This window comes from Colletotrichum phormii (genome assembly GCF_030913505.1).
Source record: "Colletotrichum phormii strain CBS 102054 chromosome Unknown BDP81scaffold_9, whole genome shotgun sequence".
Taxonomy (NCBI): domain Eukaryota; kingdom Fungi; phylum Ascomycota; class Sordariomycetes; order Glomerellales; family Glomerellaceae; genus Colletotrichum; species Colletotrichum phormii.
In genome coordinates this window covers 765462-781915 of record NW_026851451.1, presented here as the reverse complement: position 1 = coordinate 781915, position 16454 = coordinate 765462, and the positions used below count along the sequence as shown (strand labels likewise).

The following is a 16454-nucleotide window of genomic DNA, read 5'->3' as shown; positions in this document are numbered from 1 at the left end:
AACAGCGTGATGATCAGCCTTCATCATTTGCAAGGCACGGCGGTAAAGCCCCTTTTGGTGTTCTTTGAACAGTTGTGTTGTTCACGGGGTTTATTTTTAGATGCGGTAAGTATTGTAGTTGGTCAACTCAAACTATGCTTCTAGGTACGGTAAAACATTATGCTTCTCTTTATCTAAATATCATATAAGACCCCAAACGAAGTCTATCTTCAGATTTAGATACCCCCTTACATCTCTCACAGCCTCAGAACATAGAGACCACCAATACCTACATACAGCTCTATCTCATCGACATCACAGACCTCTCAGACAACGCAACCAGCTTCGTATCAATCTCACCAGCCCAACATGCGCTTCTCCCTCACCGCACTCCTCGCCATGGCAACAGTGGCCCTGGTAACACCGCCCTCAACCTCTTTCACCACCTGAACTTGCTTCTAGCAGAATAAGTAAGCTAACAATATTCGTACTGCCATAGGCCACCGCTACGCCCCCGGCCAGTACGACCACGGGCGCCGTCAACGCCGCTGCCGCGAAAGGCAAGTCAGTCTCGGCTACAGTCTCGCGCTCGACTTCGGCTACTCACAGCACCAAGAACGCCGGCCCAAGGGAGACTGCGGCTATTGCCCTTGGCGTCATGGTTGGCGGGATGGGCCTTGCTGTCAACCTTTGAGGGAAAACGCTGTCAAGAGTTCGGCTTCGTTTTACCTTTGAGATTTCGAAGTGTCTCCGGGTCAAGTGTAGAGGAATTCTCTTTTCTTTCTTGGGCAAGTCAAGGTAATACTCGAAGGAGAGAAGGATGTGGACATTTGGGAAATTATCTCGATGTCTGATGGATATGAATGCTCCTGGCGCGTAAATTCAGATCTAGGAGTTAACCAATCAACCATATCATTGTCGTGCTACTAAGATACATTATTGTAAAGATATATGCCTGCCCGCAAGAAATCTAAGTGTTTGATGCGGCTGCGAACCTTTGGTAGATGAGAAAGGGGGAGGTCATTCAGAGCCAGAACTTATCTCTATTCTCTAAACTCAAGGGAGCTGAAAGCGTGATCTTACATAGTTACATCATCATGCAGCTTCCTATCCGGCCATCTCCAATGTTGCCTCCAGGTCATCGCCCAAGCTCAAGCAAACCGATTCAACTCACCCTGGTCAGTACTGATGCCAGGTTTTGAGCCGATGGACCGCCAATTCACTCGCAAGCAATCCCCCGAACCTTCCAAGGTGTCTTTGGTTATCGGGAGTTAGCACAGCGTGGAATGGGTGAGCTATTAGTCCACCGTCCTCCACCGTCCCAAGCCCACCCAGCTACCGACATCAAAACTCCACAAAAGACAACAAAACGTCAAAAACATACAACACCAGGTATTCGCTGGTCGTCACCGACCCAACTACTAATCCGGCCCTCATTGGCTTATCTATGGGAGAGCGGACGGGATCCCGAGTTTTCCAATGGGTATGGTCGTATGTGCTGATGAATAGCGGGGATTGGGCTGGTAAAGGCTGAATGTTTGACATCTGAGGGGAAGACTCGGGCTTGAAGCGCACGCGACAACTATGCAAGACAAATAAGAGACGCTATATGATATAAGCCTGGCCACCAATACCTAGTCTTGTTGATTCTGGGGCCGAAGGGTAAGGCCGAATGGAGTGAGCTCACAGTAGAATAACCACCGGCGGCTTGGCCCAAACCCCAACACGGAGCATCTCATAGGTCCAAAGATTTACGCGTGATTCTATAGTTTGGATATGAGCTTGATACTAAAGTGACTTTGTATCAAGTTGCCTTTCTTGTATTGCCCGCTGGGCTTTCTGAAAGGCCATTCGCCCGCTCCGTCTAGCGCGGCTTGGTGATCCAGGGGCGAAGAACCAGATGTCTGGCCTCCTTGGCGGCTTGGGAAACCGTCGGGCCAAGATTTACTTTCATGTGTTAGCAAGAAGATACAATCAAATACTGGCAAAGCACTTATTCCACCGCCTTTTTACCTTCTCCAAAATTCCGCGCACGCTAACATTAACAAGGTACACCGTCTCCTTCTATTCTCAAATGTTATACACATATCGCATATTCATTTTACCACCTTATTGTACTCCTTTGCTTCCAAGAGTGGTGAGATGCGGTAAAACGAGCTAGCTGTACCCCAAAGAGTAATAGCACTGGCAGTATGTATGGCTCGGGCTATTCGAGGCGACACGCGGTCCTCAATGAGTAGAAACATATCTTTAGGGAGTTGATCTCAGAGGCGCACCCTCTACTAGATAACGAAGAGGAGGTTCTATAATGCTGCGACTAGGCAAAGCTTAAAACAAAAAGAGTTCACCACCGGTGTGGCTACATCTCTTGGCGGTTATTATGGTGCTCATGCTGGGATCGTATGCGAACTCGAACTCGGAGCCTGTCGATTAGGTTGAAGGGGTGATTAATTGTTGACCTTTAACCACTCCACCACCCAGCCAGTTTGTCCTGACCAACCGACCTAGGAAGGCGCCTGCTGTGCTGGTGACAGGAATGGACTTGAGGGGGTATGTAAAGGCTTGTTGTGTGTATTCGGGTGGGGCGGGGAAAGGGTGTCGGATGAAAACTCGTTTCCCATGGCGAATAGTTCTCATACAAGGGATATCGTGTACCGATACATTTTGATTTCAGGACTTGTGAAAATACGGAGTGAGCCGCGATGGCGTGTGACCCTCCTGAATATGTGGGCGGGTATAACCGTGAGAGGGCTTTCCTCAAACTACTTATGATAATTGCAGATGTAGGTATGTATCCCTTGGCGAATTTCTCGAAGGAGCGCCATCCTGCACATACTTCCCAAAAACTGTTAACCTGTTTAGTGGGGGATTTATTTCACAGATAGTGTAGTATGAATCTATTTCACCACTTGCGTAGTCGAGCAAGATATATGCGCCTACCTTGGTATGTGAACGTCAAGATGTGGCCACATGAAGGAGGGAACATAACGGATGACTATGGCCAAGGCATATGGAAAGGCTGCCATTTGAGAAAAAACATACCACTAAATGGGCCAAGCCACTGAATGTTGCCTGGAGCTATTTCTGTCGTCCTCTCCAGGCTTATGATCGGTGTCTTCCTCGGAACGAAAATCTTGACAAAGCATTCTTAGCAGCATTTAACAGCTCTACCCGGGCATTAGAAGTAACTACAGGCAAACTCATAAAGGACCGGATTGTAGGCATTATCCGGATCGCACCGAATGCATGCTTCCGGTTCCCAACTTCGGGCTCGGAGCCCCTCCCCCCACTCGTATGCTCATTCACTGCTTGTTTCAAAGCTAATATACCTAAAGAGCCGATGCAATCGATCATCAGACCCCTGGTGTAGCAGGAGGCGAGGCCGTTGGAGCTAACACAGTTATAAGGAACGGAGTTCCGACTAGAATCTGTGAGCTCTCCAATGATAAAGATGTTGTCTGACTGGAGATTGAGATTCCTTCGGTGCTAGATGGAGGCAACACAGACGGCAGAGAGGTGTTTGGACTGCTTATTGAGGCTTGCGCCGTGGTTGTGGGAGGAAGCAAGGCGGAAGTTGAACCTGGTGACAGAGCAGCAGGCGTGCTCTGTGGTGTGTTACTAGCAAGGCTGGGTGGGCCGCTGAGAGAGGTTGTAGACGAAGGACTGGGGAAAACATTGCTTGTTGAACTAGCCGGCAATGTTTCGTTTGGCCATATCCCGGTTGATAGGCTAGAACTCGGGGTCTGACTCGAAAATGATGAAGTAGAAAGGGGGAATATCGACGGTGGTGTGAGAGAGGATCCAACTATAAGGCTACTCATCGTGAGAGACCTTGAAGAAGTTGTGTCTGATGTGGACGCCATCGTTGGAAGTGAGCTTATTGTGGTCAAAAGATCCGAAGTTGATAGGGTTGAACTCGGCAATGTTGTTGAACTTGTTGGACTTTGACCTGTGGTGATAGTTGACTGTGTTGTTGATGTTGTAGTAGGTGTGACAGAAGTACTGGATGAAGAACTAATACTTGAAGAGCTGGAAGTAATGCTGGGTGAAGAACTAGAGGAAGCGGTAGAGGAAGTGGTGGAAGAAGCGGTGGTGGAAGAAGCGGTAGTGGAAGAGCTAGACGAAGAGCTAGACGAAGAGCTGGAAGAAGAACTGGAAGAACTAGATGAAGAGCTGAGAGTCGATGTCGTCGTAGCTGTCGCTCCAATAGTAACAGTACCCGAGACAGTCCCTGAAGCCTTGACCGTCGATGTGTACTCCTGTCCTGCGGCAACAATTGAGGTTATGGTGACATAGTCAATCTTGGCCACAGGATCACAGTTGACACAGCCGGCAGCATTGAGCATCAGGGCGGAATCCATTCAGTATCGCTAAAGTCGCAAAGGTCAAACACCATGGTCTGGGATCCGGACGCAGTGATCCCCACGAGGAGAGGAGGGGATGACCCCGGGTAGGACGTGACGCTGTTTGGCGGCGTGATTCCGATCGGTTGCGCAAGGAGGTTGGATTTGGCCGTAACGCGGTTGCCATTGACGCTGGCATACTGTTGGCCGCCTAGATAGATGCCGATAGGATCAGGAGATCCACTGGAAAGTGTCAGTAAGCTTGTAATTACACCAGTCCATACTGACTTGTAAGTTCACATATCCCTCCTCTTCTGATGCGAGGATGAACTCGATTGGACGTCATTATATCCGGGGTCGATGGCGATACCCACAGTCAGGATTGCGGCATTGAATGTATTCGCACCGCAGTATGTGTCAGAACCGGCCGCGCCGTTGTTAACGTAGTGATCGCCACCTGGAAGAGCCCCAACGGCGGACCCAGACGTCAAGATGGCGCCGTAATGCCACCAAGGCCGTCAGTGAATGTCCCAGAGCTGATGGCCGCTCCCGAAAAGGTCGGTTGTAGAACTGTTATCCCGGGCCCATTGAAGATGGCATTGGCGATGACATTAGCGTCGCTGGTGGTAGTGACGCTGAAACTTCCGCACAGGGGCGCAAATGCTGCAAAGGCAGCAAGCAGGATAGACCCCTTGGAGAATACCTCGAAAGATTGATGACGCATGGCGAGACGACAGAGATTTCTATGAAAGGTGAGATGTTCTCTCAATGAATAAGAAGAGTAGCGGTAGGAGATAAAGCCATGCCAGCCGTCCGCGTCGGCCGTTCACAACAGGGCGAAGCATCCTTATGACCAAACAAGACGTTACACGTGCCTCGAAGTGGATGAACATGACCATTTTCACCATAGACGGATACCGAGTAGACACACATCACGGCTCGCAGTACCATTGCATCTGTACGTGCAGAAGCAGAGCCGGAGCATGAAGAATGATGGAGCATACCAGCGAATTAATCAGGGTCCATTTTCCTTCATCGCCGTGTTTCGTATCGTTGACAAGGTAATGCCTGATTCTTGATCAAATGATGCTTTACACAGCCTGCCATCACCAATCATGCAAGGTTTGGAGGACGCGCAAACGAAGCTTCTATCAACGTAGGTACTTGAGCTGGGCAGACTCCATCAATCGTGCGATTTCTTCCCGTTGTTATCGTTATTATAGGTAAGACTTCTTTCTTCATCCCTTCCGAATTCAAGATGCAGTTATGGTTCAGACACGTGCGAGACGGCTTACCATCGCAGAGCAGGGAACATGAGGTTCCGTGGGGTTTTTGCATTCCTTCTGCCCTGCACAGCCTGCTTTTGGATACAGAGGTGCCGAGACTCCCGCAGAGACTTTGACTCACATGTCCAGGAATCTTGAACGCCCAGGGGTCCCACGGCGATGAGACATCCAGACGGCATCATCCGTAGTTCAATGACACCAGATGAGACACACACATTTTCGTGGAAGAATGAAAGCTCACTGATTCACCAGCTTATGTGAGTCGCTGTAGAGCCATGGATTACTTCGAATAACACAGAACACCATATTTTCCCCCCTTCACCCGGTGGCTCAATCACCATTGCAGGGATCGACTACAGGTTCTGTGAGTCTCATCACTGTTATTGGGAGCCTGGTACGAGGAACGGGACTTGGGGAGATCACATCGTGAGCTGAGTACAAGATTATAGCCTTAGCTTTATCGACGAGTCTGGGGTTGCGCCCGGGATCGTAGACATGTGCTTGACCTCGCTCAGTTCGCATAAGCGCATATAAGCTTAGGATCATACCTGAAGACCGATCAAGAGGCAGATATCGCTGTTATCCTATGTCTGACCGTACTACGATGCGATGTAGGATATCCTCACAGTAGCTGTTAGTCATGAATTTGGTGTTACTCCGTCTAAGAGACCAGATCAAGGAAGGACATCTGGTGCTCCCAAACCTTACCGCGGCAGAGCTCAATAGTTAGTACTGCCATATCTTCAGTCTCTTCTCTCGTGTTATCCCGTCGGTAGAGCGAGGGAGGGTGTTAAGAAACGCGATATATAGATAACATGCCTTGCCCATCGTCTGATATTGTGGTGGGGCTTAAGTGCCTCCTTATACTTACTCTGGTATCCTATCAAGAGTAGTCTATAGATTTAACAACAGAGTATATCCCTATGAATAGCCGTCTATCAACGACGTCGGTTCCGCCCTGGACGAAATTGACCAAGCCTTTGCTTAGACTGAACTTGGTCTCGGCATGTTAGCCCACCAACGTGAGCATGCTTGACTGCTTTATTTCCTAATCTCCAACCGAACTCTGAGTAAGGCTTATGGATTAGGTGCCGGCTAGGTAATAGATCCGGGATTATCATCGGTATGTTGACGACGTTCTTTTTCTTCCCATCACGCGAGGCAAGGTCACCCAATCCCCGAGACCGCACCCAATAGATGAAGACCACGTTCCACAAGCATAAAGTGCCGCTTAGAATTTGGAATGCTTCAAATGCTTAACCAAAATTGGGTTTTACAAGAGTGACATTGTCCGCAGGTTGAGGATGCAAGTCATCATTGGCATTGCGAGGTGACGTCAACTGCCAAAACCCTTGCAACTCGCCGTAGGGACCAGAGCATACAACTAGGAGCAGTACATCCTCTTTTAGCAATTGAAAAGCGCAGACCATACGAAAACCCGGGAGACTATTAGAATGAACAAGTCAAATCCGCCTATCAGTTCCGATGCCGACGCAGCGTTACTATGCGCCGCTGGAAAAGTCGCCTCGCTGGCTGCTGGGAACTCCCAACTATGGCATCAATTTCAGAGGATCCCACTTTTGACGATCACAATGACCTTCATTCTACTCTCTGTGTCTGCTTTCAAGCTGTTTAACACATCCTGGGCGGAGATAGGGAAGAAGAAAAAGGTCACTAGACAAGCAAGACGAATGCTCTGGGCGCTTGAACGTCTTTTAGTCATGTAAGTAACTGAAAGTATCATTGTCATATCAAGTATGGGTTGGAGTGTCCAAGTAGAATGTCACGGATCGGAAGCTCACAGCTTGGATTTCTCAGTGATCTTGTGATTTCTATACTCAAGGCTTGCTCAATTATTTGGATAACTCGACAGAAGTGTGACATTCCAAAATCATACTATAACGCCTGCGAATACCTCGAGTCTGTTGATGGATTTTGTCTCTCACTGGTACATGCAGGCGTTCTGTTGCTCGTCGGAGAACTAGGCCTCCTATTCTGGGGTCAGCCCGGAGAAAGGCAGCAAGTACGAAGCTTCTGGTTCATATTACGTCAAGCCTCTCACGCCCTTGGTTGGATGATGGCGTTGGGCGTCGTTGGAATACAAATATCGATTTCGATCATGAAGCAATACCATGTCCTGGGGCTGCCAGGAGCGGGGGACTTACAACTTGCATCGCAAGACCTTGCTTCAGAAGGCATGATCAAGATCCTGCTGTTCTTTATAGGGCTTCTATTATGTATACCATTCCAATCAGTGGTGAGACACTTCTTGTTCCCTCATCAGAGAACTGAATAGAAATGACTGACTCTTCACTTAGGGAGGATCATGGTTGTGGGGCAATTTGCTCCTAACCACCGCTACCTGGACTTGGCGACTCGCCAGGGTTTATGAAAAGAAGGGCTTGGATGAGATTACCCCTCATGTCATTGCATTAATTGTAGACATTTTCTATGCGAGACTGCCAACTGTTTTTCTCTTGGCCATGTTTACCTTCTTCTTGCGACCAGGTCGATGAACGGCCAGGTAAGCTTGAGCAGGGCAGCTTGTAATTCTTCCACCCCCGATACTCTTTCAGACTCTGGTAGAAAATTTGAAGAGTTGGAGACCTCCTTTTCCTTTACATGGCGCTGCGGAATTACAACCTTTCACCACAATAGTCTACATACAGATCCAGCAGGAATAACATCATGACTATAGATCAAATTCTCAGACGAGACGTCTCAAGTATGGGATTACTTGTCCGCTTCTGTCAGAGCTCGAAGAAGGAAACATCAAGTTGATATGTTCGCTGGCACCTTTCCCGAGATCCTGGTTTGCTTGCTCACCCTCTACGGATGGCTCCCTGAGACCTATCCACATACTCGTCATGTATGGCGTTGATAATTGGGACATGACAAGGATCTCATCCAACACCGGGCCCAGCCCTCCTTCCAGGAAGCATCGATGTCAACTGTTTCTTGTCGAAGTAAGAAGCTTCTCAAAGTCGAGGCAAGGGTGCCCTGTAGTCGCATGTCATCGCCCGCTACGACGCTGGTAGTCATTTCAATGCTCTCCAATACAGAAAATTCCTTGAAAGAGCTAGGAAGAGTCGAAGACGGTACCTCAAACTCGAAATAGTCGTTGCATGATTCCCGAAGGATAGTCAGATGGCGGAGAATATTGGGTTCTCCCTTTCTGGTACCACGCCCCTTATGACGAAAGTCAACTCCCTGAACCATCCGCCGTGCCAATAGCTCGCGCAATCTTCTCCAACATGGCCTGCGCGCCATTAGCACCTCTCGGCGTACCCTGTGGGAACTTGTACCGTCCCTCCAGCCCATCCAGCAGGATCGACGAGCTTGCCCCGCGAAGAACCGTCATAAAACGGGACCTGGCCGTTGTACTCTCTAAAAGGACTCAGCCATGCCAGAGATCGCGGGCCGATGTCCTCCCACAGCTGGCTCAGAACGCGCGCGCGACCTCGTGAAGCCCATGTACAGGCCTCCCCCGCCGCCCGACACACTCGCTGGGCCCTTGGCGTCGACGGCGGCAACCCAAGGCTCCGAGTGGAGGTTAAGGACCTTTCCGGTGACAAAGTCTGGCGCTTTGAGCAGCGAAGTGAGCGCGGGCTCGTCGACGAGGATGAGGGCTTCGCGGCGCACGTCAGACGGCCGCTCTTCGTCCTCTTTGTGGTCATTAGCTACAGCTGAGGGTCCCTCGCGGCGAACGGATTCGTGATCCATCCGTTGAAGGCGTTGCGCCTGGAGGCGTAGTCGGCACCATGTAGAACGATGCAGTCGGCTATGGGGGGCAGCTTAAGGGTGTCCGGATCCATCTCGGCGTCATCTTCGTCCGGCGTGGCGTAGGCACGCAGCTTCACCAAGGCGGCGGCCCATTGTGCTTCGTCACTATCAACAGCGTAAGGGGTGCGAACGACGACGAAGCTCGATTCGTCGCTGAGGTCTTGTAACGCACTGCGGAACTGCGTCGACAAGCCGCTGGGATCTTGTGCCTGTGGGCGCTCCGCCATTCCTGAGTCGTCTGTCGTCCGAATTTTTGAGGCCGTTGAATTTGATCGACGAGAATATTGTGTGAATGGTGGTCGTTGGACGTTGCATGATGTCGCGGGGAGCTCATGCGATGCGGGGCAGTTCGAGATGGGCGTTGCTTGGGTTGCGAGCTCGCCGACTGTGTGATTTATCTACGAGTATATTGAAATGGCGCAAAACCTGACCGTCGGCGAGATTAGCCGCTGTAATCCATGGCTGAAACTCGACTGCCCGAAACTTCACGTCGCGACGCCTTGAGGAGTGCGCTCTGCCTCGGCCCGCAGAGCGCCGACATCACCATGACGGCCCCGCTCCCTCAGCGGACCCACTACGGTGCCGGGTTCGGGCGAGGGGTACACCGCCGTTCCCGTGGACCCACCCAAGGGCACCACGCTGCACTGCAGGCGATGGTTCTTGGTCGAAGACGCCGCGCAGACGACGTGCACGTGTATGTGTTTTCAAAGCGGCATCACGTCGGCAATGTTCTAGGAGGCGAACCACTCTTTCGACGCATATATTAAAAACCGCCGATTACCTTAAGGGAGTGTAAGAATACCTACCTTATGCAACGATGCGTTCAAGCAGATACAGCCAGCCATTCCCTCGTCAAGCTTCATACATCTCCTCGGCGCACGTGGCTGTACACAAAGTCTTTCCGCTTAGGGTAAGGTACCTACCTACTCAACGTGAGAGAGAGAGAGAGACCGTCCATCTTCAATGTCGGATATACACGGCGTAAAGCATGAATAAGGCCCGCCTGAAAGTTAGGCGAAGCTGAAATGCACCAAAAGCTGCCCCCCGAGCGACTCAAGCAAAGGAGCAAGGACGGCCAGCTGTGGAAAAAAGTGGGTGTTTCAGCGCATCCTTAGCGCTTGATTCCCCCGCATTTTGGTTCCCTCTTCCGGCGTGGTCGGTGACGTCGTGGCCAGTCGCTAAAATCCCAGCTGAGAGAAAACTTGCCAGCGCACGTGGACCCTGATGGCGCGAGCGGCGACCGGGACAGAGAAAAAAAAGGGCCCTGCAAATTGGTGGTGACTTCGCGAATGCAAATGTCTCATTCCGGGTGGCGTGCATAGAGAAAAAGTCTTCCTACTTTCATCGTCAGATATTGGGAGGGACAGAACTTCTCCTCCATCTCTTTTTCCCCGAAGCCATTGTTGCTGGTGCGTGCATCTTGGATGAGCACTTGGCATTTGTTTGTAGAATTGATCCATCTCGTCGTTTAATCTTCTTTGTTATAGAAATCTCTGTTCACTTTTAAAGCTTGCATCTACTCCCCTTTCGTTAATCCTCTCTGGTCGCATTCCCCCCCCCCCCCCCCCTCCGAAATCGCATCATGGCGCCCCCTACCGCACCACTCAACCTCGACGTCGAGGCCATTTCTGGCATCTGCGGGTAAGCATGACTTTCCATCCCGTCACTAAATCGACCAATTGCATCCTTAATGCTTACTCAATGCGCATAGCTCCATCTCCATCGCCTGCTGGGTCGTCGTCTTCTCCCCCCAGATCCTCGAGAATTTCCGCCGCGGCAGCGCAGACGGTCTCTCGCTGCAGTTCATTATCGTCTGGCTCGCCGGCGATGTCTTCAACATCTTGGGCGCCGTCCTCCAGGGCGTCCTTCCTACCATGGTGAGTCACCTAGAAAGAGAGAACCCCTTGCCAACCGTCCCTACTCCAGCCCACCTTCAGAGTGCATCGAGAACCCCGGCTGACGCTATGACTCCTCCCTATCCCTTAGATCATCCTCGCCATCTACTACACCATTGCCGATATGGTCCTCCTGGCCCAGTGCTTCTACTACAGGGGATTCACCTGGAAGGACGAGGTCGTGCCCCCGGCCCCGAAGCCGCGCAACCGCACCGGCGAACCGAACGAGCGGACCGGCCTCCTCCCCAACCCCATCGTCGAACGCGAGCGCCGAGGCTCGGACTGGTCCAACCTCTCCCCCGCCGTGCCCATGCGGCCCGAGGCCGGCGTCGGCGCCCCGGCCCCTCCCCCGCGACCGTCCACCGCACTCCAGGCCATCGCCTGGAACACCACCGCCGTCCTGATGGTCTGCGCCGCCGGTGTCGTCGGCTGGTTCCTGAGCCGCAAGTACTCCCACGCCGAAGAACCGGGCCACCAGACCAATGACGGCGACGCCCTGACCTTCAACACCCTCGGCCAGGTCTTCGGCTGGCTCTGCGCCGTCTTCTACCTCGGTTCCCGCCTGCCCCAGCTCCTCCTCAACTACCGCCGCAAGTCCACCGAGGGCGTGAGCATGCTCTTCTTCCTCTTCGCCTGCCTCGGCAACCTGACGTACGTCCTGAGCATCTTCGCGTACGACCCGCGCTGCAAGCATGATGAGTGCGCGCCCGGCGAGGCGAACGCCATTTACGGCCGCTACATGCTCGTCAACCTTAGCTGGTTGGCGGGGAGCCTGGGTACCTTGCTGCTTGATATGGGTATCTTTGCGCAGTACTTCATGTACCGCACGGACGAGTTCGCGAGCGACGACGAAGAGGAGGATGACCAGAGCATTGACGAGGACCAGTGGGATCAGCGACCGCTGCTCGCCCGTGGTGACTCTGTCTACCCATGAGAGGGTCCTGAGAGTAATCTTTTTCTGTTTGTTACTGGTTTTGCAGAATCGCATTTGTGACAATTATCTAAGGCGTCTTCGATACACGGAAAAAAGGGTTGGTGGTCATTGTTTTTTACTATAAAAGTATCTATCGCATTATAGGAATCAAGAGGCATAGGAATAAAAGGCTGGTTACTTCACCGCTACGGAAAATCAAAAAGGGGGTGAGCCGGGGGCAGCTCCAAGGAGGGACGTGAGTTGGCTGTTGCATGAAGGAGGCAGGAGCCTCGGGAATCTTGCGAGGCTCGCAAGACTAGATCTACAAAATACTCCTTTGACCATTCACTATCGGACGAGGAGACCTCGTGGCGTTTTTGTTGAGACTGCTCGCTCTCAGCCTCCGCGCCACGAGTTCGACCCCCGGTGGTATATTCAATTTTGGGGGTTGAAGATAGGATTGCTACCGAAGAGAAATGTTAGTATATTACCTCTATTTCCCAAACTGCTTGACTCTTCAGATGGGTGATACTAGCTCACAACCACCCAAGCCTCTTCCACACAAACGTAGCACCACCCACGAAAGCCGTCACCCCCGTAAACACAATCAACGTTCCATACCCACTCCCATACCCAAACCCAGCTTCACCCCGCCACGGCGCGCCCTTGACCAACGTCTCGCTCAACGGGCCCGAAATGACGTTCCCAACCCCGCGCCCGGCAGCCAACATGCCAAACACCATGATCGGATCGACGCCCCTACCCTTCACCCTCTCATGCTCCGTCACGGTCTTCATGATACCGGGCCACGCAGAGGTATACGAGCCCGCAAACAGTCCATAAACGACGCAGAATAGATACAGCACGCCCAGGTTCGACGATAGGCCCCATAACAAAAAGGTACCGACGGTGGCGCCGGCGCTGGCAAGCGCCAGGCACGAGGGCGCGGACCAGCGGTCGACGAGGGTGCCCATCGCCACGCAGCCGACGACGGACGCCACGTTGATGAGGAGGATCGTGAGGGCTGCGGCGTAGGGGGATGCGCCGAGGGTCGATTGGGCGAAGGAAGGGAGGTAGATACCAGGCAGGAAGAAGCCTAGGGCCTCGATCGTGTTTGCGGCCTGGTGGAGGAGGAACGGGCGGGATAGGAGGAAGCGCATGTTATTAAACGGCCGGGCGTGCGTCACGTCCGTTGACGTCGTGATGGGCACGCGCGGCTTGATGAAGAAGGCCAGGGGCGCGGTGAGGGCGAAGAGCAGGCCGGACCACAGCCGCAAGGTCGTGCGGAAGCCCAGGGTGCCGAGGAGGTATTCCATCAGCAGGGGGAGGAGGACGCCGGCGAGGCCGGTGCCGGACCACATTATGCCGTAGGCGAAGCCCTTGCGGCGGACGAACCACTGGTCAATGTAGACGATGCAGGGCATGTAGGTGATGCTGCCGCCGACGGCATAGAAGATGCCCTGTGTGACGATGAGGTGGGTTACCGTGGTTGAGAAGGAGGACATTGCGAGGGCGAAGCACATGATGAGGAGGCCTACGATGGGCGCGTAGCGGGTTTGGCGCGGGTAGAGGCGTAGGAGGGCAGTTTGGAGGGGGCCGCCTAGGTACATGATTCCCTTTGGAGTGGATGAGTTAGTATTGAGGATATCTCTCCCTTTTCGGGAGTTTGAGGGTTGAGTATCAGTGAGAAGAGTGAGGGGGGAAGGGGGGAAGGGGGGAAGGGGGGAAGGGGGGGGTTACCATGGCACAGGTACCGATGACGGCGATGTTGCCCTGTCCGGCGAACGGTGGGTTCGTGGAGTAGTAGTTCTGAAAGACACCAAAGGCAAAGGGGAACCCCCAGACGAGCATCTCGACGGCGAAGCAGGCGGCCAAGAAGAGCCAGGCCTGTTTCCCGCCGTCGACGGGCGGGAGGGAGGAGAACTCCTGGCTTGCGCTGTGGGAGTCGTTGAGCACGCCGGCGACGCCAGTCTCGTCACCGCTGCTTCCTCCGACGGAACGAAATTCTGCAGCCGCTTTTGAGGGTTCCGGGACCGAGATCTTGCCCCCGACCCCGGCCTCGGTGTGCGGGGTTAGGTACTGGAGCTCCGTTTGCGAGGTAGACATGGTCGCGACTCTTGCTAGGCACACCACGGAAAATAAGGAACGGATGAATCCACGTTTTCCCGTTTTCACTTCCCAAGAAAAGAAAATGAGAAAGGAGATGTCTTTGCAGCTGTTGGAATTAACGCTTATGTGAGGCCGGCACCTTTTAAGCTTGAAGTCGCTGATCGGCCGGGGGGCGGGGAGCCCACTCTACGCCCTCCGATTGACTTGTTGACAAGGGATGACGGGCGGGCTACTCCATAAATCCACAATGTTGGTTCTGGAGGGCGCACGCTGATCCGCGGCAGAGACTCCGTGTCTTTCAGGTACCTATCCTGGATATTGATATGTCTGAAGTCTTAATGAGATTGATTATTGGGGTCACAGTCTCTGCTTATCTACCCTTCGTTCGCTCTCTGTTCATCTCTGTGCTTGTTAAGTCGACCACTCTTCCGTTTTTATGTGAGAAGCAGGGGTTTCGTTTTTTTTTTTTTTTGTTGTGGCGATGATTACTGATCTGACCAATTTAGAAAGTATTCGCGAGGTGCTGTGTTAGACTCTAGAGTGATAACACGAGAGCACTGACTACTAAGGGTAGTACCAGAGACCCCTTGACCAGCAATGTCGGCGGTTTTTGGCATTCAAGGTACTTCCTGCTGAGACACTCATTGGGTCCCCGATGTCCGGCGCCGTGAGACCCACTGCTCGGCCCCGAAAGCGGCGCGGCCCTTCCGACCAGCGGCGGCCGTGACTTGAGAAAGGCCCCCGTTTTACCCGCTTCAAGGTCCGACGCCAAGGGACTCTGTAGTCAGCCTTGCGTAGGATCTCCCTCGACAAAGTCTGCCCGATCCCCTGCATAATCCGGCAAAGATACCCGTCCTCTTCACCGCAAGCCAAGGAGGTTTGTCGGCAAATCAGGCCGATGAATCCTGGCTAAAGGATGTCGTGTTGGAACTCCACCATCGCGACTCCTTTTTCGTACCTGATACGGGTTTAAGGTACGGTCACATAGCCCCCGCCGACCAGCAACCGCTTTGGAAGCAGGCAGTGAACCATCCCATACAAGCTGCATCTCCAGTCCAACCAAGCCTCAAACGCACTGCATGCTACGCCTTGCCCCCTCTCATTGGACTCTCCATCTAAAGTGTCACCGTTTCGGATTGGGGAAAAAAATGCCACCAAACCCCATTCTAGGCTTCCACCTAAATCCCGGCCAAATTCCCTTGGCCACGTTTTTCCCCAGCGGCAAGAATGTTCCCAAAACATCATTCGCCGCGACGCCAGAAGCAGAATGTCTCTCCTGAATCGTTTACTCGCCCAAGTTTGAGGAGGAAGGACCCAGCCGAGGCTGAGTGGGAAGGGGGGGGGGGGGGGTTAATGTTTCCCGCGTATATTTCTGAGGCCCGAAAATAGTCCATAGACCCTGTAACCCTACATATCTAGAGTAATAGCATCCGCAAATACGGATACCACGTCAGATCGCGCTCGGGTTCGGCGCGGCTGTGGCAGTTGTCCCGCACTTTCCATCAACTGGCGACGAGTCAGCGTCGCGCGATCCCGCGCGATCGGGTCCTCCGGGATCTTTGCAAGTTCCAACATGTCACCGAAGATAGGTAAATCTCTCTGCCCGGTGTGTGACAGCGCAACAAACTTTCCGGGTGTGAGGACTCTTCAGAAAATCAAGGGAAAATAGAAAGGAAAACTATGGTAAGACTAGTACGCCTTACACTAATTGCGAACGGACTTGGATCCATAGCAAAAAAAGACAATGGAAACATTGGCTCGTCTTCCTACAGTGACCCGCACACCGCATTGCATAGACTCAACTAAAGGACGACTGACACCGAAAAAAGAAAAGAGAGCACATTCATCCCAACTCCCAAGACACAAAAAGCGATGCAAGGTCAGCAAAACAGAGTTTCCCATTTCTTGCCTGTCTAATACCACTTCACCGTGCGACGGTGCCTCACCCAATTCTGCCCATAACCGACACAAACCGCATTCGGTATCCCTTTCCCCCTCCGATCCAATCCCCTTGAGAGATTTCTCTTCCCCCAAACTGAGGTCATTCCACCCCCCGTTTGGCCCCCCCCCCCCCCTCCTCTTCTCCATCCTGGGATCCCCCCAACACGCGTTCAACCGCAGTTGCAACCACGCAACGAAAAGGGTC

General features: G+C 52.6%; 6 protein-coding genes across 6 annotated transcripts; 3 read left to right on the top strand and 3 right to left on the bottom strand.

Annotated features, from left to right (window-relative positions):
- The first annotated feature begins 155 nt into the window (after nucleotides 1-155).
- BDP81DRAFT_426832 (uncharacterized protein) lies at nucleotides 156-1070 on the top strand. Its single transcript, XM_060590315.1, has 2 exons — nucleotides 156-396; nucleotides 479-1070. The coding sequence occupies exons 1-2, from the start codon at nucleotides 349-351 to the stop codon at nucleotides 671-673; spliced, it is 243 nt and encodes an 80-aa protein (XP_060445772.1). The 5' UTR covers nucleotides 156-348; the 3' UTR covers nucleotides 674-1070.
- Nucleotides 1071-3150: 2080 nt separating this feature from the next.
- BDP81DRAFT_480945 (uncharacterized protein) lies at nucleotides 3151-5046 on the bottom strand (the record flags this gene model as incomplete). The annotated part of the gene is made up of 6 exons (XM_060594950.1): nucleotides 3151-3559; nucleotides 3811-3944; nucleotides 3975-4280; nucleotides 4373-4565; nucleotides 4623-4779; nucleotides 4833-5046. 6 exons carry the CDS (start codon nucleotides 5044-5046, stop codon nucleotides 3466-3468), a joined length of 1098 nt encoding a protein of 365 aa, XP_060445771.1. The 3' UTR covers nucleotides 3151-3465.
- A 3764-nt stretch (nucleotides 5047-8810) lies between these two features.
- BDP81DRAFT_460740 (uncharacterized protein) lies at nucleotides 8811-9618 on the bottom strand (the record flags this gene model as incomplete). The annotated part of the gene is made up of 3 exons (XM_060593688.1): nucleotides 8811-8918; nucleotides 9044-9273; nucleotides 9369-9618. The coding sequence occupies 3 exons, from the start codon at nucleotides 9616-9618 to the stop codon at nucleotides 8811-8813; spliced, it is 588 nt and encodes a 195-aa protein (XP_060445770.1).
- A 115-nt stretch (nucleotides 9619-9733) lies between these two features.
- Nucleotides 9734-10390, top strand: BDP81DRAFT_219573 (uncharacterized protein). The gene has a single exon (XM_060582777.1). It carries the CDS (start codon nucleotides 9850-9852, stop codon nucleotides 10156-10158), a length of 309 nt encoding a protein of 102 aa, XP_060445769.1. The 5' UTR covers nucleotides 9734-9849; the 3' UTR covers nucleotides 10159-10390.
- A 583-nt stretch (nucleotides 10391-10973) lies between these two features.
- On the top strand, nucleotides 10974-12220 carry BDP81DRAFT_460739 (PQ loop repeat-domain-containing protein; the record flags this gene model as incomplete). The annotated part of the gene is made up of 3 exons (XM_060593687.1): nucleotides 10974-11032; nucleotides 11103-11268; nucleotides 11378-12220. The coding sequence occupies 3 exons, from the start codon at nucleotides 10974-10976 to the stop codon at nucleotides 12218-12220; spliced, it is 1068 nt and encodes a 355-aa protein (XP_060445768.1).
- A 284-nt stretch (nucleotides 12221-12504) lies between these two features.
- Nucleotides 12505-14468, bottom strand: BDP81DRAFT_219557 (major facilitator superfamily transporter). Its single transcript, XM_060582776.1, has 2 exons — nucleotides 13940-14468; nucleotides 12505-13815 (listed from the first exon to the last, which is right to left on the bottom strand). Exons 1-2 carry the CDS (start codon nucleotides 14303-14305, stop codon nucleotides 12736-12738), a joined length of 1446 nt encoding a protein of 481 aa, XP_060445767.1. The 5' UTR covers nucleotides 14306-14468; the 3' UTR covers nucleotides 12505-12735.
- Nucleotides 14469-16454: the final 1986 nt, after the last annotated feature.

What these genes read in the sequence shown, in the direction of transcription:
- BDP81DRAFT_426832 (XM_060590315.1), top strand. Translation starts at nt 349, where the DNA reads ATGCGCTTCTCCCTCACCGCACTCCTCGCCATGGCAACAGTGGCCCTG. An exon ending in CCATGGCAACAGTGGCCCTG is followed by an intron (nt 397 to 478) that starts GTAACACCGCCC and finishes GTACTGCCATAG; the next exon opens with GCCACCGCTACGCCCCCGGC.
- BDP81DRAFT_219573 (XM_060582777.1), top strand. Translation starts at nt 9,850, where the DNA reads ATGGCTGAAACTCGACTGCCCGAAACTTCACGTCGCGACGCCTTGAGG.
- BDP81DRAFT_219557 (XM_060582776.1), bottom strand. Translation starts at nt 14,305, where the DNA reads ATGTCTACCTCGCAAACGGAGCTCCAGTACCTAACCCCGCACACCGAG. An exon ending in TCATCGGTACCTGTGCCATG is followed by an intron (nt 13,816 to 13,939) that starts GTAACCCCCCCC and finishes TCCACTCCAAAG; the next exon opens with GGAATCATGTACCTAGGCGG.